The sequence below is a fragment of the Taudactylus pleione genome, unplaced genomic scaffold, assembly GCF_031769625.1.
Source record: "Taudactylus pleione unplaced genomic scaffold, aTauple2 ptg000336l, whole genome shotgun sequence".
NCBI classification, from domain to species: domain Eukaryota; kingdom Metazoa; phylum Chordata; class Amphibia; order Anura; family Myobatrachidae; genus Taudactylus; species Taudactylus pleione.
The window spans coordinates 4469493-4496432 of NW_028284737.1; the positions used below are offsets into that span (position 1 = coordinate 4469493).

The 26940-nt window shown below is 43.9% G+C and overlaps 1 protein-coding gene across 1 annotated transcript in view; it reads right to left on the bottom strand.

The window, feature by feature from the left end:
* Nucleotides 1-7969: 7969 nt before the first annotated feature.
* Nucleotides 7970-26940, bottom strand: part of ARSB (arylsulfatase B) — a 218570-nt gene continuing 199599 nt past the window's right edge. The window contains exons 7-8 of the mRNA XM_088443912.1: nt 14332-14463; nt 7970-8851 (exon numbers count right to left, since the gene is read on the bottom strand). Coding sequence (XP_088300038.1) covers nt 8592-8851; nt 14332-14463 — 392 coding nt within the window. The 3' untranslated portion in view covers nt 7970-8591. The remainder of the gene's footprint in view (nt 8852-14331; nt 14464-26940) is intronic.

The window sequence follows — 26940 nt, forward strand, 5'->3', positions numbered from 1 at the left end:
TCATCCGTAAATGGAAGAAGTTCAGAACCACCAGGACTCTTCATAGAGTTGGCCGGCCTTCTAAACTGAGCGATCATGAGAGAAGAGCTATAGTTAGGGAGGTGACCAAGAACCCGATGGTCACTCTGTCAGAGCTACAGCATTCCTCTGTGGAGAGAGGAGAACCTTCCAGAAGGACAACCATCTCTGCAGCAATCCACCAATCAGGCCTGTATGGTAGAGTGGCCAGACGGAAGCCACTCCTTAGCAAAAAGCACATGGCAGCCCGTCTGGAGTTTGCCAAAATGTACCTGAAGGACTCTCAGACCATGAGAAATGAAATTCTCTGGTCTGATGAGACAAAGATTGAGCTCTTTGGCGTGAAATCCAGGCATTATGTTTGGAGGAAACCAGGCACCGGTCATCAGCAGGCCAGTACCATCCCTACAGTGAAGCATGGTGGCAGCATCATGCTGTGGGGATGTTTTTCAGCGGCAGGAACTGGGAGTCAGGATAGAGGGAAAGATGAATGAGGCAATGTACAGAGACATCCTAGATGAAAACCTGCTCCAGAGCGCTCTTGACCTCAGACTGGGGCGACGGTTCATCTTTCAGCAGGACAACGACCCTAAGCACACAGCCAAGATATCAAAGGAGTGGCTTCAGGACAACTCTGTGAATGTCCTTGAGTGGCCCAGCCAGAGCCCAGACTTGAATCCGATTGAACATCTCTGGAGAGATTTGAAAATGGCTGTGCACCGACGCTTCCCATCCAACCTGATGGAGCTTGAGAGGTGCTACAAAGAGGAATGGGCAAAGATAGGTGTGCCAAGTTTGTGGCATCATATTCAAAAAGACTTGAGGCTGTAATTGCTGCCAAAGGTGCATCATCGAAGTACTGAGCAAAGGCTGTGAATACTTATGTACATGTACTTTCTTAGTTTTTTTTTAAATTAAGTTTGCAAAAATCTCAAAAAAATTTTTTACACGTCATTATGGGGTATTGTGTGTAGAATTTTGAGGACAAAAATGAATTTATTCCATTTTGGAATAAGGCTGTAACATAACAAAATGTGGAAAAAGTGAAGCGCTGTGAATACTTTCCAGATGCACTATACAGTATTGTACATTGACTCGCCCACACAGGGATTGGCACCAGGACAGTGAGTAATATTTGCATTACAGAGATTCATTGCACCAATAAGGACAGACATTTAGTGACATTTGCTTAGGAGAAGGACATTATAGAAGTCCCGGATTACATGCTCACGTGTTAATTTGTTTGCCATGGTGCTGGTAACATTGAGCGTGAATTTCTGACCTGATTAATGTGAGCAATTCTGAGCGGATCATTGCACCCATTTATAATATATTTTATACTTATTGTATATTGGTGTTATTGAAATTTTTTTTTTTATCTATCATCGTGTGCATTTTCTCAAACAAGCGCTCCACATATCTGATTTGTACCTGTTTCTACCAGTTAATAAACCATTTAAGTTTATCTGCTGAGTAGACTGACCTCCATCGCACACCACTGCCATCTACCAAGGATCTGCCAATAGGTAATGGGCCCAGACACCAGCGTATGAAAATAAAAAACACCAAGATAAATACTGCAGCAATACGAATCAAGCCGTCAGAGGCGAAACGCGTGTCCACCCGACGGGCTCTTTGTGCTATACAGCTCAGCTGATTTACAGGCAGCTGCATCTCCTACCTACGATACCCGGCGAGTTGCATGCACTTCACAGCCCAGCTGATATACCACCGTCAGCCGCATGATTTGTTTATTACATTCCCTCACGAGGTATTTCTTCATTTTTTCTCTATCCCTATAGCGCTCTCTCATTCAAGCCGGGCTGATACTCCTCCTCTGCAATGCATTTATAGTAACAGAGGGGAGATACTGTCAGGAGCGGGGACAGCAGAAGCACTCTTAACTGTTGTTTCCCTGGGGATTTATGTTTACTTCTCTCTCATCCCTTGTTTGAAATTTATTTGACAAGGGACAGCAGAAGAGGTATGACATATCTTTTCCCCAGGCTTTTTCTTTAAACTATTCTTTTTGGATAAATTCATTGAGATATTAAAAAGGTTCTTATTTATCATCTGTTATTATTAGGGCATTTAGGCCCACAATGTTTGAAGATTACATTCTTTAATCCACTGTTTGTGAATATATTATGTGTCGTTTATAAGCATTGATTATTTGTTATTGATCATCACAAGCACGTTGCACTTTAATTAAGGATGTGTTCATATAAGAACTGTTATATGGAATAACTATTTTGAAGTAATAACTTCAATCGAGTACATCTGTCACTGAATCTTACTTATTGTTCATCTACGTGACTACAATATGAACTATCTTCAGATCATTAACATGCAGATATATAAAATCTGTTGTTCTGAGTATTGATTCAGATTGTCCTAGTAGGTACCTTGTCTAAGTGAGCACTATTAGGTGTCAGAGTGTATTCTAATATTCGTATTTATATGATTTAATCTATTTTTCTTTGTTATATTTGCATTAATTATTTAACAACGACCATCGTAAGCACTTAACACTAATTATAGGTATACTTATAGATGAATGTTTGTGAATCGATTTATTTGTGGTTTACAAGCATCAATTTTGTGATATCGATTATTATAGGCACTTTGCACTTTTATTACAGATGTATTCACTAATGATATCTCAGGGGAATAATTTAGAGTTGTTGTCCCAATTTAATCATTCCATATATTAAGTACCTCATCTAAGCAAGCACTACGATTTGTCAGGGTGTATGTATGTACATTAAGATTTAGACGTGGCTGTTTCTTCTTTTTTTGTGTGTGTGTTTAAACCCATTATTGGTAGAGCAATAATTTAGCTCACACATGTTACAATTGAAGAAGGTGGGTTTTGTATCTGAATTGTCCTAGCAATAATACATACTAGGAATTGGGTACCTATATTTTCGCCAAGACCGTTCTCACATGTATGAATTATTGATTTAATATGTATTCTAAAATGTTTATTTATTTTTGAGATTTCAGACACTCAGATGTGCATCTATTTACATACTCTGCGTTTTCTTCTTTTAATAATTTATTAGTAAAAGTTAAGTATTATCATTTAAATTATTTATCCTTTTTCATTTGTCCTATTCAAATTGTTTTAAGAGTGCACCAGTAAGACTTACTTTGTTCTTTTTGCTTCTTCGCATAATTGTTTAACATTGATACATTCCGAGAGGGACCCAAATAATTAAAATTATGAGTAGGCCCCATAGTAATTTGTTTCAGAAAAACTTTTCATCATTTTATCCTGATTGTTTTGGGCTCTAAAAAGTATTCCTCCAGCGCTCAGAATGAAACCAACAATAAGATTTGAAAAACTATGGTGGTAGATAATTCAGAGATCTCAGTTGCATATATTTGCAAAAATATGGAAAAGCCTCCAGGCCACGTCCCGGCTTCTCTGATAACTGGAGGCCCCTAATACTTGGTCAAAGTCTGGGGTGCAGAACTCCAAAAAGCCGGTGAAGGCCAGCCACATCAGGGAAGCACACCAGTGAAAGACTAAAGTGTTAGTTTTTGCTTTATTCTTATTAACACTAAAGCTGCATACACATGATTTTTTTGAACGATTATCGTTAAACGATATCATTTAACGATAATCGTTTGAAAAAATCGTTCACTTTCTGAGTCAAACGATGAACGATTATATGTTCATGCGCGTTCACGTTTGTAGTTTGTAGTTCAGTCAGACTTGTCAACTCAACGATTTTCATTAAGGGAATATGCAAAAAATCGTTTGTAGTTCAAAAAAATCGTTCATTACACTTTAAAAAATCTGACAGAAAATCGTTGGCAACAAAATCGTTGTGTGTGTATGCAGCTTTACTATGTGTTAATAGGTGATACATAGGTGAAAGGTGTAATTAAAACGCTAAAAGAAAAAAATAATAATTTCACGGTGTTAAAGTGCTAAATAAAGTGTTAAAGTGCGCCACACCAACCCGGGGGAAGGGGGGGGGGGACCGCACCCCAAACTCATCCCCAAAACAGATAACTGTCATATAATTGCCCAATATAAGGCCACATGATAATCGCATATACACAAATATACCTGAATTGAGAGCCAGCTTACCTTGGGTTCCCCCCTAAGTTCTCCTAATGGCACTACAAGAACCAGCATGCACTCCAAATGCTGGTTCCATCTATGCCTCTCAGAACAGCAATACATGTTGGTAGCTGCTCAATCACTGCAGTAATATCACTCGGGTGCATGTAAGGGTGGTGATGAGTTTGGGGGCGGTGCCCCCTGGGTTGGTGTGGTTGGAATGCTCTGGGGTGGCATGCTTTAACACTTTAACACCTTCAAATTATTATTTTTTTTCTCAATTTTTTTTCTTAGCATTTTAATTAATTAATCTTATTGCGGATTTCATTCTGAGTGCTGGGGGAATACTTTGTGCTGTTTCTGGTATAGAATAACCCCTCCCTCACATGCACCTGAGTGATATTACTGAAGTAATTGAACAGCTACCATCATGTACTGTTGTTTTGGGCTGTGCAATAAAGTAAATCTGCATCTAGTTTAAGACTTGCAATCCAGAATGTTACCATAGGATAGAATGGTAAAAAGAAGTGCTAAGTGTCAAATGCACTATAACCAGCGCTATTTGACACTTAAAAATCACTTTTCTCTACATTATTGGCAAACATCTAACAATTTTGCCAGCCAGACCGTTTCTGACACAGGCACATGGCACTTACCACCACTCTTCAGTATGAAGCTGCAGCTCTCATACCAGCACAGGCCAGCTCCTCGTCTCAGTCTGTCTCTTCTAGGGAGCTGAGCTACTCTGTGCCTGGCTGGGGGTGAGGGAAGGGGAGGGGAGGAAACAGCAGGGTCAGGGGACAGGAGCTATGCTGTCCAAAGTCGGGCTGTCTGTGTGAAGAGTGACAGGCAGCACAGCCTATGTTACTAGCGAGACAGTCCAGCCAGCATTCCCTGCACTACCTCCCCCTTCTAGTCCAGCCAACCAGTCTGCCTTCCCTGTCCTAGTCCAGCCAGTCTTCCCTGCGGCACCCCTAAGTGTAGCCAGCCTGCCAGCCTTCTCTGCCCTGCCTCTCCCCTAGTCCAGCCGGCCTTCCCTGCCCTTTCCCCCCCCCAGACCAAACCATCCTTCCATGCCCTTTGCCACCCCAATCCACTTCCCTGCCCTGTGCCCCCCATTAATATACAGTCTTCTCTACCCTGTGCCCCCCCCTCCACCATGTCTAGCCATCCCTGATTTACACACCAATTGAGGCACCATCCCCGAAGTAGCTCCACCCACATTACCCACAACTCCACCCAAGTCTGCACTATACCCCGGGGGGCCCTGCCTATTTTGTCAGTACCAGGCCCCAAAATTTCTGATGGCAGCCCTGTGGGGCTTTGTGAGGGCATAGATAAGAAATCGCACAAGATATCTGCCAATAGTTTGGTAGCTACTGGTGTCACTGGGTCTGTCAGCATGTTTGGAATATGACGACACTCACACAAATTGTATCACCTTCCCACCACATTACTAACATGCACGATGATCCTATTTCACAGAATCAGAATTGGGCGACGCAATTGTGCCAAGTGCCTCGTATGGCATGCAATGCAGTGTGGGTGGCTAGTCTAATGGCCTGTTTGCCAATAAACCAGTCATATTTATGTTGCTGCCAATCTGGGCAAATTAAATAGATGCTACAAAATGGTCCATTCAGTCACCCAAAGTCAGGTTTGGGTCCACATGTCAATTGAATTGAAAATAACCAAAAAGGCATTCACATCTTATTCTTTGTCAGTAGTTTAGGAGAGTATATACCAGTCATGTAGAGGCTTTTTGAGATATCCTTAACTTATCAATGTCCGTGCTCTACACTGCTCCAATAAGCAACACATGCACTTTTGTTCAGTGAAATCAACTGGCTCTTGGCAAGACTGGATGCCCCTATGTTCTACTATTAAGGATAGGTGGAATATATAACAATTGGTGATAATCTTCCTAATTGCCATTTTAGGTATAATACATCACATAATAATACTCTGAGGGCCTGATTCAAAGGTGGGCGCTAATGCCCCCACGACTGTGACTTTTTATGCAGCGCAACTGTAGCTTTATGCTAATGTCGCAGCCAATGGATTCGTACAGAGACACTCACCGGCTGTGGCGCTAACACTCCACTTTGCATAAAAAGCGGCACCAACTGACATTGCACCCGGCCTGTGGAGGAGCAGAATGTTCGTATTTACATGGCTGCCGAAATCAGTGGAACTGTGTAAAAAAAACTGCAGTGGCCGACTGTGACACTTCCGCATCTGGCTATCCACACCCGTTACCACCCAAGAACGCCCACTGAAATTGCCTCTCTGCGACTAAATTAATTTGCATCCTCCGGCGGTAACCATCAGGATACATGAACAGTGCGACTTTGACACATGCCCAGACGAAACCATCGCCCACTTGCGTACGATGCCACATTACTTCCACCACTGAATCAGCCCCTGAGTGGCATTTTGCCTTCAGTAAAAAACAAGATAGCTAAACAAAAAACTACTTGTCAACATAACACATTTAAAAGCTGTACAACAATCCAAAAATATTTTTATTCATGAACAATTGCTTTAATGGTACATAGGGAATGGACTTTTTTCATCAATCTGATTCAATAAATGATTAAGTAGAGATAGAATTTGTTGACACCAAATGTTGACAGTAGCTGGTTCCCTGTAGGCAGACATGAAGCACTACACCCGCCACCAATACTAATAAAAATAGAATTATATTTAAAATGCTGCCTGCATTATAGAAGATGTCCACTCATTTCTAATTTTAAATTCCCCAAATGATAATAAAGTCATTTAAATACATTATTATTCATGTTCCTATATATATGCTTCCCTGAGACACCATGCCAATTGTCGGCAGTTCTGTAAGTGGGTTTTAAAATGGCATTAATATTACATGCGAAACATGGCTGGTATTGCATTATATATTATTGCCTTTTTAAATCCCATGGCCAGAACCGGCAACAGTCCACGACTTTGAAAAGCGGCTGCTTAGTGAATGTACCCGTCGGTTAACACTTTGTAGAGATCCTGCATCTGCAGACGCAGCAGTGAATCAGAGAACCGGCAGGAGATGTCTTTTGTGACAATACGCCTCCTGCGGCATTTACATATATCACATAGCTGCACCGTAGAAAGACACAGAAGCTGCCACAATAGCGTCCATCTCTGAATCAGCCCCTGTGTGTCATTTATCAAGATTATAGTTTCTGCTGATCAAGAATGCAGCATTGGTAAAGTCTTGTAGGTGGGAGTTAGAGTCGGTTATGTGAGGCGTGAGGCAAGGTCAGAATAGAGGGAGAGTATCCTGCACTGAGGTCAGGTAAGCATGCGGAGGAAATGTTGGTGAATGATTTGAATGTGAGGGTGAAGAACTTCGGTTGGATTCTGGAGGAACTGGGGAGCTAGAATAGGCATTTCCGATTTTAATGACGCAGATGTGGTATGGCGAGAGCGGAGTATCAGTATTGTCGCAGCATTTAGGATGGATTGCTGCGAAGACAGATGGGTGTGGGAATGTCGGACAGCAGGAGGTTGCAGTAGTCAAGGCGGGAGATAATGAGAGAATGGATAAGGGTTTTAGTAACTTTCTGTGTGAGAAAGGGGCGTATTCTGGGAATATTCACAATGCAACAAGACAGCGCGAGGGACATGATGTAAAGCTTAGAATAAAGTTACTGGATGATACAAAGACATTTTGCATGGGAGAGCATGATATTGGAGAATGAGGAGCTCAGTAAGGGGTATATTTACTAAAGTGAGAGTTTTTAGAAGTGGCGATGTTGCCCATAGCAACCAATCAGATTCTAGCTATTATCTTCTAGAAGGTGCTAGTTAAAGTGCTAGTTAAATTGAAATTGATTGGTTGCTATGGGCAACATCTCCATTTCTAAAAACTCTCACTTTAGTAAATAAACCCCTAAGACGCAGTAAGAGAGGCTTTTGGAAACACAAAGAGATCCAGGATATTTGGATTTGGTTGATATACACATAGAGGTGATAGTGGAGGTCAATGGAACATATCAGTTTGTAAGAAAGACAAGAACAGAGCCATCACAGACCCCACAGTAGAGGAAGGATGTGCCAGAGGTAGAGACACTGAAGAAGCTTTCAGACAAGTAGAAGGTGAACATTAGGGACGTCAAAACAAAGTGTCTTTCTTAAAGGCAGTATGCAATTAAATAAAATATTTAATATTAAGCGATCCTGCCTCCCATCTAGCAAAACAGCAGTGGTGCGATGTCTGGATCACTGCAATTCGAGGGATATTTCAGAGCTTTTAACAGATCAGGCTTATCATGCTTAGAGGAATCAGTATCTCCCAACATGTACACTACATAGCGGACGTCTGCTGTTTGGTAGCTTGACAAAAGGTGGGTTTATATGGAACAGTTTATTTGTGTGATCATATCCTTTAAGCCTACATCTCTGCAAATTTACAAACATTCATGACTAAAAAGGTAACAGAGTCTAACTAATTTTTGTGCAAGGTGTAACGCTTCTTCAAATATTACTCCCATGGTCCCCACACGCCAGAAGGTCCAGGGTCACACTTGGGATCATCATCTGGGTAATAGATTGGGACGGACTTTTTGTTGTAGTACTCCAGGCGAGAAAGAAGTTTCTTCACCACTTCAGGATATTTCTCTGACAAATCCTGCTTCTCTTCAGGGTCATTAACAATATCAAACAACAGGACACTTTTTCTTGGGGGGTCGTCAAATGAGAATAAATCTGTGGCATTTGGTGGTGGAAACCAACGACTGCAACCTGTTCAAAAGAGAGAGAAATTAAGATCATCACATGAAACGATATGAAAAACAGGAAACCATACATCCCAACTGGCCTTATTTTAGTGGTTGTGATTTGTGAACTTTGAAAGGGGCGGAGTTGCAATTAAAAGCGGGCGTTTATAGAGGGATAGGGTCAGTTGTAGGCAGAGCTCTGCTGGGTCAGAAGTGGGGCTTATTTCTTCACAATTTCAGCAGTGTGTGTATTGGGATGTATGGGATACACGGCAACAGATTTAATTACACAGTATTAAGACAGGAGCAGTCTAGAATTGTAATAAAAAAAAAAATTAGACTGTTAAGAATGGTCTTAACATTGAGTTGGTAGGTACACAGAACATCATACTTGCCAACTCTCCCTCATTGTCAGAGAGACTCCCTGAAATAGTAGCAATCTCCCTGAAGAGTCTACCAATCTCCCTCATTTCACCTTACCCCAATTATGACACTGTTATATAAAAGAAAAACAGATATATGTCCCTGCATTGGGTATAAGGCACAATGATCCGTATGGTTACATGTCTTTTCTGAAAAGTATCAGTGTATTTTCATCAACAAGTAGATCTTACTGACTGCTTTGGGGCTCATTTACATGTGGATGTAAATCAATGTTATGACACGCCCCTCAGATGTAGCAGTACACGCCCACTTTACCGCCACGCTCATAGGTGCTGCTTTCACATTCTCCCTGAAATGCTTTTTCAAAAGTAGGCAAGTATGCAGAACATGTAGATGCAAGGGAGTGGCTACCTATAGCTCTCCAATTTACAAATTATACTCTAAATTCCTTTAACCAGTTTTATTATTTTTTTACATTGGTAGCACCTCCATCCCTTGGTTTTTGTGATAAGGCTGCCTAATTGCAAATTTACAAGCAGCCATATGTTTTCACCTGGGTGACACAGCAGTCAATCCCACTAGGCACTGAACAGACTAATCACATTACACCACATCATACAGAAAACATCACCAGATTTTAAATACACAACACAAAGCAGCTCTCCATAGAGGGACTGTTAAGGCTTTGATGCAGGCTGTATTATGCAATGGAGGTAAAACAGGGTTTCCTATTCGCTGTATTAGTGAGGGAGACAGGCTCCCATCTCATGTAAGCCCAAGCAGCCAGTGTACATGCCACGAGTATCATCCACTGGATAAATAGGTCTAGTGCATAAGGAATTTACATTAAAGAAGATTGATCAATTGTAACTCTCCTTAACATGTGTAGCATAGCAGCTAGCAGGCATGTGTAAGAAGAGTGAAAGACACATTCAGTTACAAAGCAGGTGAATATAGCAATTTATCTTGTAGCATTTAAAAGCAAGACGGATATAAGCATAGAATATAGTGTCAACTTTAAAAATGCAAAAATTAAACATAAGAAGAGAAATTCATTAATTTATTATGCTCTCAGGGAACACGGTGAAAACTTCCTACCTATAATAAACATTAGTCTTGCGATACGATGGAGAAAACCAACAGTAGCATGAAATAACAGAAAGGATGGACAGAATGTATGGGGCAAAGTAATAGTAGTAAGAAGTAACAGGAAGGGTGGATGAAATATATAAGGCAAAGTAACAGTAGCATGAAATAACAGGAAGGATTGACGGAATGTATGGGGCAGAGTTACAGTAGCATGCAATAACAGGAAGGATGGTTGGAATGTACAGGGCAAAGTAACAGGAAGGGTGAACGGAATGTATGGGGCAAAGTAGCAGTAGCATGCAGTAATAGGAAGGGTGGACAGAATGTATGGGGCAAAGTAATAGCAGCAAGAAGTAACAGGAAGGGTGGATGAAATATATAAGGCAAAGTAACAGTAGCATGAAATAACAGGAAGGATGGATGGAATGTATGGGGCAGAGTTACAGTAGCATGCAGTAACAGGAAGGATGGTTGGAATGTACAGGGCAAAGTAACAGTAGCATGCAGTAATAGGAAGGGTGGACAGAATGTATGGGGCAAAGTAATAGCAGCATGCAGTAACAGGAAGGGTGGACAGAATGTATGGGGCAAAGTAATAGCAACATGCAGTAACAGGAAGGGTGGACGGAATGTATGGGGCAAAGTAACAGTAGCATGAAATAACAGGAAGGATGGATGGAATGTATGGGGCAGAGTTACAGTAGCATGCAGTAACAGGAAGGATGGTTGGAATGTACAGGGCAAAGTAACAGGAAGGGTGAACGGAATGTATGAGGCAAAGTAACAGTAGCATGCAGTAATAGGAAGGGTGGACAGAATGTATGGGGCAAAGTAATAGCAGCATGCAGTAACAGGAAGGGTGGACAGAATGTATGGGGCAAAGTAGCAGTAGCATGCAGTAACAGGAAGAATGGACGGAATGTATGGGGCAAAGTAATAGCAGCATGCAGTAACAGGAAGGGTGGACAGAATGTATGGGGCAAAGTAATAGCAGCATGCAGTAACAGGAAGGGTGGACAGAATGTATGGGGCAAAGTAACAGTAGCATGAAATAACAGGAAGGATGGATGGAATGTATGGGGCAGAGTTACAGTAGCATGCAGTAACAGGAAGGATGGTTGGAATGTACAGGGCAAAGTAACAGGAAGGGTGAACGGAATGTATGGGGCAAAGTAACAGTAGCATGCAGTAATAGGAAGGGTGGACAGAATGTATGGGGCAAAGTAACAGCAGCATGCAGTAACAGGAAGGGTGGACAGAATGTATGGGGCAAAGTAGCAGTAGCATGAAGTAACAGGAAAGGTAGACGAAATGTATGGGGCAAAGTAGCAGTAGCATGCAGTAACAGGAAGAATGGACGGAATGTATGGGGCAGAGTAACAGTAGCATGCAGTAATAGGAAGGGTGGACAGAATGTATGGGGCAAAGTAATAGCAGCATGCAGTAACAGGAAGGGTGGACAGAATGTATGGGGCAAAGTAATAGCAACATGCAGTAACAGGAAGGGTGGACAGAATGTATGGAGCAAAGTAATAGCAACATGCAGTAACAGGAAGGGTGGACGGAATGTATGGGGCAATGTAGCAGTAGCATGAAGTAACAGGAAAGGTAGACGGAATGTATGGGGCAAAGTAGCAGTAGCATGAAGTAACAGGAAAGGTAGACGAAATGTATGGGGCAAAGTAGCAGTAGCATGCAGTAACAGGAAGGGTGGACGGAATGTATGGGGCAAAGTAGCAGTAGCATAAAGTAACAGGAAGGGTGGACAGAATGTATGGGGCAAAGTAATAGCAGCATGCAGTAACAGGAAGGGTGGACGGAATGTATGGGGCAAAGTAGCAGTAGCATGAAGTAACAGGAAAGGTAGACGGACTGTATGGGGCAAAGTAGCAGTAGCATGAAGTAACAGGAAAGGTAGACGAAATGTATGGGGCAAAGTGGCAGTAGCATGAAGTAACAGGAAGAATGGACGGAATGTATGGGACAGAGTAACAGTAGCATGCAGTAATAGGAAGGATGGATGGAATGTATGGGACAGAGTAACATTAGCATGAAGTAACAGGAAAGGTAGACGGAATGTATGGCGCAAAGTGGCAGTAGCATGAAGTAACAGGAAGAATGGACGGAATGTATGGGGCAGAGTAACAGTAGCATGCAGTAATAGGAAGGATGGATGGAATGTATGGGACAGAGTAACATTAGCATGAAGTAACAGGAAAGGTAGACGAAATGTATGGGGCAAAGTAGCAGTAGCATGCAGTAACAGGAAGGGTGGACGGAATGTATGGGGCAAAGTGGCAGTAGCATGAAGTAACAGGAAGAATGGACGGAATGTATGGGGCAGAGTTACAGTAGCATGCAGTAATTGGAAGGATGGACGGAATGTATGGGACAGAGTAACAGTAGCATGAAGTAACAGGAAGGTGGACGGAATGTACAGTATGGGGCAAAGTAAAAGTAGCATGAAGTAACAGGAAGGGTGGATGGAATGTATGGGGCAAAGTAACAGTAGAATGAATTAACAAGAAAGGTGGGCAGAATGTATGGGGCAAAGTAACAGTAGCATGGAATGTATGGGGCAAAGTAACAGTACCATGAAGTAACAAGAAAGGTGGGTGGAATGTGTGGGGCGAAGTAATAGTAGCATGAAGTAACAGGGTGGATGGAATGTATGGGGCAGTTACAGTAGCATGCAGTAACAAGAAGGGTGGACGGAATGTATGGGGCAAAGTAATAGTAGCATTAAGTAACAGGAAGGGTGGACGTAAAGTATGGGGCAAAGTAACAGTAGCATGCAGTAACAGGAAGGGTGGATGGAATGCATGGATATAGAGGAACACTAATTAGACCATACCCTATGGTAGCGCTTTTAGTGAGGAAGGCAAGCGGACAAGTAAATCATTGACAACTGCTGTGATGTTTTATCATTTAAGTTTATGAGCAGTAAAGTAAATGACATTAATGTGCATCATTTGGGTAAACAACTTCTTCAAGGTATAGGAAATGGCTTGCACCGCCTTTTGGTTTTATTACAAAGCTGTACAATATCTCATGGTGATTGGGGCTTTACTTCACTGTCTACAGGGGAAATGATTTTTGCTGAGCAAACGGAGCTGTTTCATGAACACACATTTTGACTTTCCATCGGAACACATTGCTTCAGTGGCATGGAATGTACATCTATATAAATAATTAACGGTACTCTGGGGCTGGAGAAATGTGACTCTGGAAGACCAACTTGTTTTGTTTTATATTTTTTAAATCACCTTTTTATAGCAAATGTATACATTCTTATATCATACCAAAAAAACTTTCTAGTAGCAACAAAGAACACATATGCAACTGATCCACACAATAGTGTCCTCTATAACTGCACTTTAATGTAAGAGCTCCATATAATTACAATTTCAATTACAATCAGTCATGTTACGCAATTGAGTGTGAAATAGCATACCCTCAGGCATTTACATATGTATACTCAAACACAGCCTGTAAAATGACAGTTAGAAGCAGATTGGCTGGCACTTTAACTTTCTCCAATGTTTGATACATTTCCCCCAAAGTTTCCTTAGTATAAAAATAGCTCAGCTATTCCACATTAAATGCAAGTTACTGTCCTACAGTGTGCTTAAAGTGTTCACATGTCCTGCACAGAATGGAGGCAACCATTTTGAGGGTTAAAATATTCAGTTTATCTAGTAGGAACTAGTTACAACACTGAGGTATGAGGCACAAAGTGCCACCCCCCAGCAGGTGGTGCTCCTAAGCACCTACCTCACGTGCATATTGGGAAATTTGTCACTGAATAGGCATAATGCATAGGCTTCCTATTGTGTTTTATTCCTCTGCATGGATGTTGATGACCATATGGCCACTTTTGTTATACATCCATTATATTGCCAGAGACCGGGAGCAGCTCAATTAAATGAAACAGTCTCTGAGTATGAAAAACTGGTTGAAAATGAAAGGGTTAATAGCCTGAATTTGGAGTGTCTGGTCTGTTTATTCCTCGGTAATATAGATAAATGGTACCTGGATTTCCAGTCAGCAGTTTCCATTTCCCGTGTCGAATTGCAGCGTGAACTGATACATTGAACAATGAATCTTCCCATTCAGAAATAATGGTGCTGGACAAGGGTTTTCTGGTCTCATTACTTGTAGAGCCTGGGAAAGAATTTGTGTTATACAACTGTATAAGATTTCATGGTGTAACCCTAACACTTTCCAGCGACATCAATCACTAGACTGTAGCACATCTTCACTTAGAGCAATCGTCTTGTAGACACACACAATTTTATTATAAGTTACAGGATACCCTGCCACGGACATATAGTGTCTCAGCAATGTCACTGGTTCCAGGTAAATTTATTGTCTGCTTTCGTATGGATAACGACCCAGAAAATTGCTGCAGATTTCATTACAATAATGCATGTAATTGAATGTTTTTGTATGTCATGATGTCTCTTTTTCAGTCTGGCCAGTGATACCTACAGACTGTGTTCCTATGTAAGGAGATATTATGGGGGAGGTTTATCAAATCTTCCAAAGAGGACAAGTGTTTGTGTTACCCAGAGCATCTAGCTATCACTTAACAAGTATATTCTAGAAAATGTCCTCTTTAGAACGTTTGATAAATCTCCGCCAAACATACTACAGTACATAAAGTACAGGAACAGACTGTAGAACATTGATGGGTAACCGATGGCCAAAAGCACCATCATCTGCAATTAGTTTCAGATTATTGCTCCTGCTCTTACCAGGGCTAACGCTAATGCTAGAGGCACCCTAGGCTACACACACCACCTCATCATCCCCCATTGCTTATGCCGGGTACACACTAGACGATATGTTTTCCGATCTGCCGGACCGGACAACATATCGTCCACATTGGCCAGTGTGTACCCACTATGTCGCTGACGATGCGCACTGCCGCGCTTCATCAACGACATCGCCCATGGACCTGCATGCAGCATGGCCCCCGCCGTCATTCTGTCGCTGCCGGCATCGGCAAGTGTGTACGCACTTGCCGATGCTGGCTTCCCTGCCGGGACCCGCCGCACGAGACATTGGGCTGGGTACACATCGTTAAGTGTGTACCCAGCATTAGACAAGAATTGTACACAAGAATATTTTCGTCAGTCTTGAAACTTAGGGCCTGATTCAGAGCCGGACGCTCTGACCAGAGCGCTCGCTCTGAATCAGGGCCCTCCTCCATGAAAATGGAACGGCCTCCTGGCCGCTCGTATAGCTGTGGTTGACCACCCACAGCATATGCGAGCGGCCAAAAAGATGGTCGCGATGGTCTTGACCATCGCGACCATCGGACTTGCGACGGAGACCCTGCGGTAGGGTCTCCCTGCCACAAGCCCTGGAGTGATTTTGGCTCTATCAGAGCCAAAATCACTCCCACTGACATCACTAGTGATGGCAGTGGGGCCGGCTTCAGACGGTAGGCGTTCCCATGGGAACGCCTCCGTCTGGCAGGCACGCCCACCAAAGGGGGCGTGCTGTCAATCAACATCGACAGCACGCCCCCTTTGGTGCGAGACCAGGAGCAATGGAAAGCCCGTCGCTCCCCGGGTCTCGCGCATGCGCACGACGGAGCTCCCTCCGTCGTGCGCATGCGCAGTGGGGAACATCGACCCGCTTGCGAGCGTACTGCTGCTCGCGAGCGGGTCTGAATGACCCCCTTAATTCAATTATGCATTTTCAGAATTATGCATCATACTATATAAGTAAACAATCGCACTGTAAATTTTAAGTTTATTATTTATGCCACACTTTTTTAAAATTCTTAATGAGTTTTACAAAAAACAATAGTAATACAAAAAATAGAGATTAGTACTCCACTGAATAATTAAGTACAAGCATTGTAATTTTTGTTTTGTTTAAATTCCATAATTTACGTCATGATGGTTAAAACCTTTCCCAGAGGTAACTTTACAAAACAGGAACTACAAAACCTATTATATTTTTAACGCAGTCTTTACATTTTCAGAGCTCGGTGGCACAGTGGTTAGCATCACTGCCTCACAGTACTGGGACTACGGATACAATTCACCCAGCAGAACCATGTTGTTATACAGTACTTTACAAAGAATATATAATCATGAAGATAGTTAATTTGAACAAGCCATCCAAGCATTTATTTCTATCACCGTTTTAAAACTAGCAGCCAAAGCCCACCAATGATCGGCGGCTTTGACAACTCGCCCCTTAGTAAATCTAATCCCGTATCTGCTTTCAGTAAGGATAGATAGAAAACAGAAAACAAGCAAACTCATGTTTAATTGAAGACTTAAAAATGATGAGGGGGTCAGAAGGAAAAAAACTGAAAATCTCCATTATTAAAGATAAAAAAATTCTCACAAAGACAGTCACTAGTTAATGGTGACAACGGACTCTAAAAACATTGGGTTGGGGGGGGTGCAGTGGCATCACAAGTGAGGCCGCACCCCGGTGTCACCCGCCGAGGGGTGACACCAAGGCGCAGGCCCCCCTCAGTGACAGGAGCCGGGTGCAGCACTCGGCTCCTGTCAGAGTGAGGGAGCCGGCACTGCCTGTGCCTACACCCCCAACCACCCCATCAATATGTTTAACCACGGGCCGGGGACCAGGTTCGGGCAGCGAGGCCACGCCCCGGCCCCGAGGCCACACCCCCTATTCGCCAGCGCGGGGCATCCCTCCCCGCAACGGGTATCACCGTGGGGAGGGACGCCACTGGGGGGGTGGGAGATGTAGAAAGCCTTGGCGAAAGATGAAGCGGAGATAATGTACCAACCAATCAGTTCCTAACTGTAATTTTTCAAACACAGCCTGTAACATGACAGTTAGGAGCTGATTGGTTGGTCATTTATCATTCTCCACTTTATCACTTTCCAGAGCTTAATACATATGCCCCACAGCCCGTAAACTGACAGTTAGGAGCCAATTGGTTGGTACTTTATCACTCTCCAAGGCCCCTTGGCCTGATTCAGATTTGTATGTAAACCTCACGGTTTACGTACATATCAGATTTTTGTGGGTCTGCACATGCACAGGATCATTTCTGTGCATTTGCAGAACAGGTCTTGCGTGATCGCTCGCAGTCCCACCGTCCTTAGCCACAGCATGATTGGGACGGAGGGGCGACCAGAACCAGCATGTCACCACCGTTTTGTAGGCGTGCCAAGCACAGGGACTGCGACGTCAGACGCAGACTTCCTGGACCTGGCAGCGTGGTTACGAAGTCCAGGCAGATAAAGCTTCGGCTTGCCCAGTGTAGTGACCATTGAGGACTTGATCGCAGATGAATGCAGGAGGTGTCTAATTGCTACAGACACCTCCTGCTACAGATGCATTTTAGTTGGACGGTATTGCACAGCCACTTCTCTGCGACATCGGAATCAGGACCATTACTATAAAGGTTTGTTTATTCTTAAAGAGACGAGTGATAGGAATACTGTGGGCCTGATTCAGAGATGTACACTAATGCCACTGCAGCTGCGAATATGCATCAGTTCTGTGAAAATATACAAATGTCGGTATTTGCACTGAGATGCCCACCAAGCGACTGCATACAAACACGCAGCTCCATCTCAGATCAGTTGATTATCGGGACTTCTGAATAAACCTATGGATGCCAGAATGGCTGCGGGAAATGAGAAGCTGTAGCCATTTTCACTGCATGCGGGATTGTAGTCACAGGCAGAGACGCCCCGGAAACACTCACTACACGCCTGCATCTGAGTCCCCATTTCCGCCCCCATAAACGGTCCCTGCCCATCAATCACTTTGCAAATAAATCCTCTCTCTCAGAGCGGCAACGAAAATGCCAAAGGCGCCATCTTTATTCCTATGTATACATTAGCAAGCCTCATGTCTTATTGTATGCAGGATGTCCAGTCTGGGACTAGTGTAGTTGTGAGGTGCATCCACATCTGGATTATCAACGTGTCCTGCAATTCACATTTTTCTAGCTAGCTGCGTTTCTCTTTGCTGCCCGAGCCGAGTGACTCACCGCTGCAGACCAGGGCCGTAACTAGGGTAGTGCAACCAGTGCCGTGGCACAGGGCACCGTGGTGCAGGAGGCGCTGTTTGGGCCTGTGAATTTTCCTGTTATCATTCTCACTTGTAGCTTCCTCTTCTCTTATCCCCAGCATCTCCTGGCCTCCCCTATCTCTTCCCTGGCCCTTCCCCATGAGGCCATGGCCTTTTTTTGGGTGCATTAACTTATGTGCCCATTTGAAATATGGGGAAGGGGGGGGCACCAATGATCTTTCTGGCACAGGGCACCAAAAAGCCTAGTTTATGGCTCTGCTGCAGACGCCTGGGATACATGCACTAGTGCACTGGTTCCCAAACTTTTTTGAACCACGGCGCCCTAGAGTATCAGCATTTTTGTCCGTGGCATCCCTGAGCCAAAAGTTTCTTATTGGGAAATTCAGGAAAAAATTAAATGATGTAAATTGTGCTTCTATGTCACCCTTAGGTTCTGTTATGTGGTGGTTGACAGGGCTGCGCTTCTTTTTGCCCACATATTCTTTGACTGGCAGCCATTGGCATTGGTTTTGACTATCACATTGACTAAAATTCATTTTATTTGGTACTGGACCACCAACCCAAGGCACCCCCTCATGTGGGAACCACTGCACTAAGGAATACACACCAATAGTCAATTACGTGTACCCGTGGGCGCCGAGAGGGGGGGGAGCTGGTACAGTTTACCTGGGACCGAGCTTGCTAGAGGAACCCGGCATCGCCCCCCCCCCCCCCTCCCTCACAGCAGCTCAGCACACAGCTTGTGCTGGGCTGCAGTGCGAGACTGCTCGCGGCTGCTGCAGCAGCCGGAACGGTCTCCTATGGCTGTGGGGGTGGAGCAATCACACTGATCGCACCCCCCCCCCTGCTTAGCGCCGGGCTGGGGGGCTTACACCACCCTGGCGCGATTTTATATTTTTTTTCAAGGGGGCCTGGCCACGCCTCCCGCGATTAGGCCACGCCCAGTCCTTTACCTGGGCCTGGCCGGGCTCTCTACGGCCCTGCGTGCACCCACAACAAAAGCAAAGGCTTTATGTAACAGGGCACTGTAAGTTACACCACATAACTTCTTTATTATAGCTCCAAAGTCTTGGTAACTTTTTCTACTGCTAGTAACATAAAACACATGCACCATTATGTAGCTTGTTATGGATCAAAGTATTATTTCTAAGGTGAACTTTTAAAAAAAAGAATAATTCTATATTACTTAAGGTTGATTACAATAAGGTGTGACCTCTTCTGAATTTGATAGACTGTTGTTGTGAATGTAAGATATATCAGATAGACAGAAGCAGTGGCGTAACTATAAATTTTGCTCCCCCATGCCAAAAAAGTTTCAGGCGCCCCCCCCCCCCCGCCCAAAGATCAAACACACCCAAAGACGACGTTTAAGGTGTGTGGTTACATGATACAGCAATGTGCCTTACACATTATGACACCCTAAGTAATGTCACTTATAACACAGTGTGCCACACCGGAATGCCCCTTACAACACATTATGCCACACCGGAATGCCCCTTGCAACACTTATGCCACACAGCAATGCCCCTTACACATGCCACACAATAATGCCACGTATAACACATAATGACATACAGTAAAGCCCTTATAACAAATTTATGCCATGCTGTAATGCCCCTATTTCACATTATACCACACTGTAATGCCACATACAACACATTATGCCACACAGTAATGCCACATACAACACATTATGCCACACAGTAATGCCCCTAATAGCACATTGTGCACACAGTAATGCCAAATACACATTATGCCAAACAGTAATGCCCGTTACATCCCACCCTGACAGATCTACTTCACCAACTCTCCTCTCTGCTCCTGCCAGTCTGTCACCTCAGCTCAAGACAGGTTGCACAGTTTTTATATCCGTGTAAAACCAGATTATTGGGAACATAGTTAGTGCCCCTTACACAGTGCCCCCTGTAGTTGTGCCCCAAAATGCAATGCCCCCTATACTAGTGCCCCTTATGCAATTCCCCCTGTAATAGTGCCTTTTATGCAATGTCCCCTGTAGTAGTGCCCATTATGCAGGGCCCCCTGTAGTTGTGCCCATTAAAGTAGTGCCCCCTGTAGTTGTGCCCCATATGCAATGCCCCCTATACTAGTGCCCCTTATGCAATGCCCCCTGTAATAGAGCCCCTTATGCAATGCCCCCTGTAGTAGTGCCTATTATGCAGGGCCCCTTGTAATTGTGCCCATTAAAGTAATGTCCCCTGTAGTTGTGCCCATATGCAGTGCCCCTTGTAGTTGTGCCCCTTCAAGTAGTGCCCCCTGTAGTTGTGCCCTTTCTAGTGTGCCCCCTGTAGTTGTGCCAATTTTAGTAGTGCCTCATGTAGTTGTGCCCAGTAGTTGCCCTCAGTAGTGAGCCCCCTGTAGTGAGCCCCCTGTAGTTGCACCCAATAGTTTCCCCGTGTAGTTGCCCCCAGTAGTGAGCCCCCTGTAGTTACCCCCAGTAGTTGCCCCCTGTAGTTGCCCCAGTAGTGAGCCCCCTATAGTTGCACCTAGTTGATCCCAATAGTGAGCCCCCTGTAGTTGCCCCCAGTAGTGAGCCCCCTGTAGTTGCCCCCAGTAGTGAGCCCCCTGTAGTTACCCCCAGTAGTTGCCCCCTGTAGTTGCCCCAGTAGTGAGCCCCCTATAGTTGCACCTAGTTGATCCCAATAGTGAGCCCCCTGTAGTTGCCCCCAGTAGTGAGCCCCCTGTAGTTGCCCCCAGTAGTGAGCCCCCTGTAGTTATCCCCCTGTAGTTGCTCCCTCCCCCCACGCGCACACAAATACACACACACACAAAAAAAACCACTTACCTTTATCCCCGCTCCAGTGCTGCTGCCGTCCATACCCCGGCGTCCACTCCTTCGCACTATGGGAGTGATGATGACATCACTCCCATAGTGCTCTGCGGGACCCGGACGACGGAGCTCACTCCTGAGCTCCGTCCCCGGCGTCAGCTCCTCGGCACTATGGGAGTGACGATGACGTCACTCCCATTGTGCCCTGCGGGACCCGGAAGACAGAGGGAGCTCCATCCTCCGGCTGCCACCGGGGGTTTGAATTAGGGATGTGCAGGCTCGGATAGGTTCGAGTTTGCACGTTGAGTTCGGATTTTTCCCTCCAAAAAAACGGAACTCAGAAAGAGGCAAAACGTCATCTTACATGGACGAACATCATCAGTCCTGGACTTTTGTCAGGGAATGATGATGTTTGTCCATGTAAGATGACGTTTTGCTTCTTTCTGAGTTCCGTTTTTTTGGAGGGAAAAATCCGAACTCAACGTGCAAACTCGAACCTATCCGAGCCTGCACATCCCTAGTTTGAATAGCAGCCGGGCGCCCGCTGGTAACACACTCAGCGGGCGCCCGGCAGATGGAGGGTGCAGGGGATGCGACCGCACCCCCTGCACCCTCTGTAGTGACGGGAGTTCCGCCACTGAGTGGCGTAACTACTGCCCCCGTCGCCCCCAAGCTACCCAGCGCCTCCAAGCCACCGCAGGGGCTGCGGGGGCAGTAGTTACGCCACTGGACAGAAGGTGTGCCGACACATTTCACTTTGGCCGAGACAAAGTTGCCCATCTACAATATTTCACTCTGAAACACACAATGAAACCTGAAGCTGGTAACACACCGTACGACACAGAGACCTAACAATGTGGCAATGCGATGTAACAATACATTGCGTCGCTGTACACACGATCTGACGTACGATGGCGCCATGTATCATTACATGCTGCATGTAACAGTACCTCGTCGGCCATGGAATTGTCCCATCTGATGTGCGGCACAGCAGAATGGATGATTCAATGAACAACGGCTGGAAACGACGGGTTGGGCATACACACTATAAGTTGTATGCGGTATATCGTTCCGATTCGGATATTTATTGGATGACAGATTGCATAGTGTGTACCCAGCTTAACTTGGAATTTGTTGTTGTGAAATATATTTATGCCCTTTAAACGAAGATCATCATAGATCAATGAAGTGCAATAAAGATGTATAGAGCAGCTAAGGAGCAGAGACAATTCTAGAGGTCATGACCTACAATGACAGTGTAGGAAGCTCTAGAGGAAAGGAAGGAAGTAATATGCCATAAAGGATGGGAAAGAGAGTTCTCAACTTTTAAAGATAAAAAGAAAGTAATTTGAAGCATGATTATTTTAATAACTATATTGGATGTCTTCCAGTCTTACCATGAAGAGGTTTGCATACTCTGTCTGCAACAAAGTAGTTACAGGTTGAGTCTCCCATATCCGAAATGCTCGGGACCAGGAGCATTTCGGATTTTGGATTATTACGGTTTTCGGAATACCTGAGGGGGAGCACAGCGGGAGGCCTGGTGTGTGCTGCGGGTGGGTCCGGAAGGTGTCGTGCGGGTGCTGTGGATGTTGCTGTGGTCCAGCGGGTGGAGCAGGTGTCGTGAGAGGTCCGGCGAGTGAGGCGGAAGGGTCCGGAGGGTAAGGTGAAAGGGTGCAGCGGGTGTCACGAGGGGACCGGCGGGTGACGCAGAAGGGTCCGGCTGCTGCCACTGGGGGTCCGGTGGGTGCTGCAGGGGGTGGCCTGGCATGTGGACCACGCCCACGCCGCTATTTATTGGCCACTATACTAGTGACACAGATGCCCTGAAATATTCCGTTTTTTGGATTTTCGGATATGGGAGACTCAACCTGTACCACACTATTCCTTATGAACAGTAGATCTATGGGTCTGATTCATTAAATGGACGCTATGCTGATGTTTTTTACACTGTGTATGCCTCTGAGTCACACTGCACATGCGTTGCTATTGGTTACTGACTGTGGTCACAGTGGGAATTTGGATGCAGAGTGACAGTCAGTGTGTGTTTATGGGAGGTAACAAAGGGGGGAGAGGAGAAGGGGTGGCTAGTGAAATGTGGGGTGTCACAACATGTGGTGGGCGAGCCGCAGCTAGCGACTTTGTCTGTGTCAGGAGTAGCATTGACCCCGGCGGCTAAGCTCCGACAGACATATTGAGTAACAAAAGGGTTGCTCAGAAGATCGATGGTGCATCTTTGTACGCAAGTGGCGAATTAGAGCGGCAGCCGGTGGGCATCTCTGTACAAATTTTATCGGCTCTGGCATTAGCATAAATTTGGAGTCATGCTGCATACACCGATGCAGTCGTGGTTATATTAGCGCCCCTTTATCCTGACTATGTGAAAAGTAGTTATCTGTTAATTTGTAATTTATAGTATAAAGGCATAGACTACAATGGGCAGGTCTAACAAGTCTTCTCAGCATAAAGATCCCTGTTATAACTTACGCAAATGTAACATATCCCAGCAGATGGAAGCCATGTCCACTTATCCAAATAAACAACGTGGCCATAATTAAAGCTTTAATAGACAAAATATATATACAATTCACATATATAATTCAGGCGCACATATAAATAATAATGATATCTAAATATAGTTAAGCTGCTCCTAACCGTGATAATCTGCAATAAACAATAGTATATCAAAATACAAAAAAGCCTGGAGATAGAATATTCAGTTTATATGCCTTAGTAGGCCAATAAGATTGTTTAAATTCAACCAGACAAAAGAGCTCTTGACATAAAATTAACAATTTATTGTAAGACAAAATAATTATAAGCAATAAAATGAACTATAAAAATCAAGACACACATATACATACAAGTATACATAAAATACAAGCTGGTGTTGTATATCAATAATGGCTCATACCAATGGAAAGGAGAATAACCTCTGCAGAAGGTATCTCCTATATTAGTATGCAATAAGTAACCATCAGTACTGTAGTTCCAAGTAATAGTCTCTGTCCTCCGGATAAAAAAATGATGGTATCGCCGTTTATTTAAACGGATTATAATAAATACACCTCAGATGTTTCTTGTATGGTGTTTATAATTAAATAGCCACACATCAGGTTCTCCTCAGATAGACAACAATCTGTTATTGGTAGCCTGTTGTAAATGTTCCATAACACTGAATCAGTGATAATCACTTTCACCGCGATGTTTAATGATGCCATTCACGCACAGAAATTGGAACTGACTTTCATGAAAATAGTCAATAGTGTGACCGCTTACCGCCGGCCGGCTGTTTTAAAAGGATGTCACTGCCCGCCAGTGGAAATCGGACAGGGCTCAACGTGTAGCGCTCACGGAGCTTACTTTCTCCTTGCAGTTACACTTTCATGTGCGGCTCTCCGGTGTCAGACAGGAACGTATTTAGAGGTGAAAAACAGCTTGTAGAATGTAAGGGAGACCCTTACTAGTTTCTCCGCTACAGGTGATGGCGGTTTTCATCATGCCTCCATAGGAAAAAAAAATGTTACAAAATCTGCCACTAGGGGAAAATATGGCTCCGTACAAGGTAAACTGCAGGAATTTTTTTTGCTCTTAGTAAAATCTGAAAAAGAAACGGAAATGACCTGAAATTTTAATTCCCCCCCAAAGAAGCGCTCTGCACGTGAGAGCAGGAAATTTGCATAAATCTAACGTTTAGATTTTCTTCCCCACCAGCAGAGAGCTATAAAGGCACAGGGCCGCCTGGTTTATAGACAGACACAACGTGGATCTCTATGCTTTTGGGCAATGTTTTTTATACTGCGCCTGTGCCACCATGGTCTTCTGACGGCGGCAGCAGTGAGGATTTATTCACAAAGTGATTGGCATGCAGAAATAATTTGTGGGAGGTAACGGGGAGGTGGCCACTCAACAGCAGGCATGTCGCAATCGTTTTCGGGGCGTCTTAGCCTGCGATTGCGTTCCCGTACATAGTTGCAAAGGCTCTTGTGTTCCAGTTCCGATGGCCATTCTCAGTAACCATATAGTTAGTCAAAAGTTCGATGATCGACCAACATGCGACCGATGGCTGTTCTTTGATGCGACAACATCATGTACCTGGTTAAATACACTACATACACAGATAGAAGTAGGCACTTCAGAAGATGCGGATGATTTCTCAACAAAATATTAACAAAACAACCTGCATTCATTCAGTATGTAGCACAAATGGGTGGGGTATAGAAGATCGACATTGTCTACATAGACACTCAATTAATCAACAACAGATGGTAGACAGACAATAGGTCGACAGGGACAAAAGGTTGACAAGTATAGATGGTAAATGGAATTGTGGGCTATTCAGAGACCAGATGAGCAGAAACCGGAAACGCAAGTGATATACGGTCCAGTTTGGAACTCAATTAATAGGTTTTTATATATTATGAGGATATACTGAAGATATTTGTAAACTTTTTGATGTTTATTTACAGCAAGAATTGTGCAGTATACTAATTGTATGTATAATATGTGGAAATATGTATTGTTTACAGAGTTAAAGATTGTGAATCTGTGTACCAATGAGCGGTCATCTGGGGGGATATAAGTCATTAAGAGTCACCATGTACACACACCCTGAGGAAGACTCCTTGTTTAGAGGCGAAACGCGTTGGTGATTGGCACAAGGACTTGGTACCAGGTGTTGGATGAAGTGGTTGTCAGTGTTCCAAGAATACCAGCGGGCCATTAGTCTATCCCTGGAGACCTTGGGGGATTAAGGCATATGTCATTATGGGAGTCTAGGAAACTGCACCCCAACCACATGGTACGCGGCCTTGCATGTATGTGTATGGTGAAAAGAATTGTTTTAAATTATTGTAAAGGATTGGATAAAAAGCAATATTACGCTACATGGAGCATTTCTTCTTTTTTATGTGATTCGGTGGAACGGAGTGTATTGTGGGATATTACCCTAATGAGAGAAGATTCTCTGGAGGTCCAAAAGGAATTAATACGATTGTATATCATCCAGAAGTGACAATATATCAGTGGATAATTATATCGATTATCATCTGTAATTACATTTACTTGAGATATCAAGTGGAGGAGTATTATATATCCTATAAGAGGGCGCAAGACTATATACTCTGTTGTTTTATATATATATGATTCAGGAGTGTTTGAGACCACTTCACTATAAGTACTGCTGCCTTTTTATTGTTTTGAAGCGCTGGTTATCATATCATTTTTATTTTATTCAGAGACCTGGCTGATTTCAGATGCAACTTTTGCTCCAAGGGTAATAATAATGACAGCAGCTCTTACAAGTGGACTCTGATGTGGAAATCCTCATCTATTTTCTAATGCATGCAATCTGGCTGCTTTGCTTGTAAATCTGAATCATCTCCAAAGTGTCCACTAAGGACCAAGGCAATGCTACAGATCAGTAGCCCTAGGGCACAACAAGTCTGGTAAATGACCTAATTTTCTTATTAAATTTAATAATAATAAAAACCCAGTAGAAAACAGTTAGAATCAGTCCTGGTCACTGGATCCTAGTGGGTCTATTACCAGGAGAGAGGGGCTGTTATATTCAAACGTTGTTTTTTAGTTGGGCCTCTTCAATAAATCTTTAACTAAACATTGCTCAGTTATGGGAGTGCTTTTGTTTTACTCAGCAAGAAAAATCTGTAAACTGCAACTTTTCAAGTAAGTTTATATTCCACTTTAAAACGTTTGTCAATTGTCTAAAAGGTTGTAGACTCAAGTTGGCCATAATGCTGTCAGTAAACAGGATGCAAACTGCGTGTCTGGGGCTCTCTTCCCTTTTATGGCCA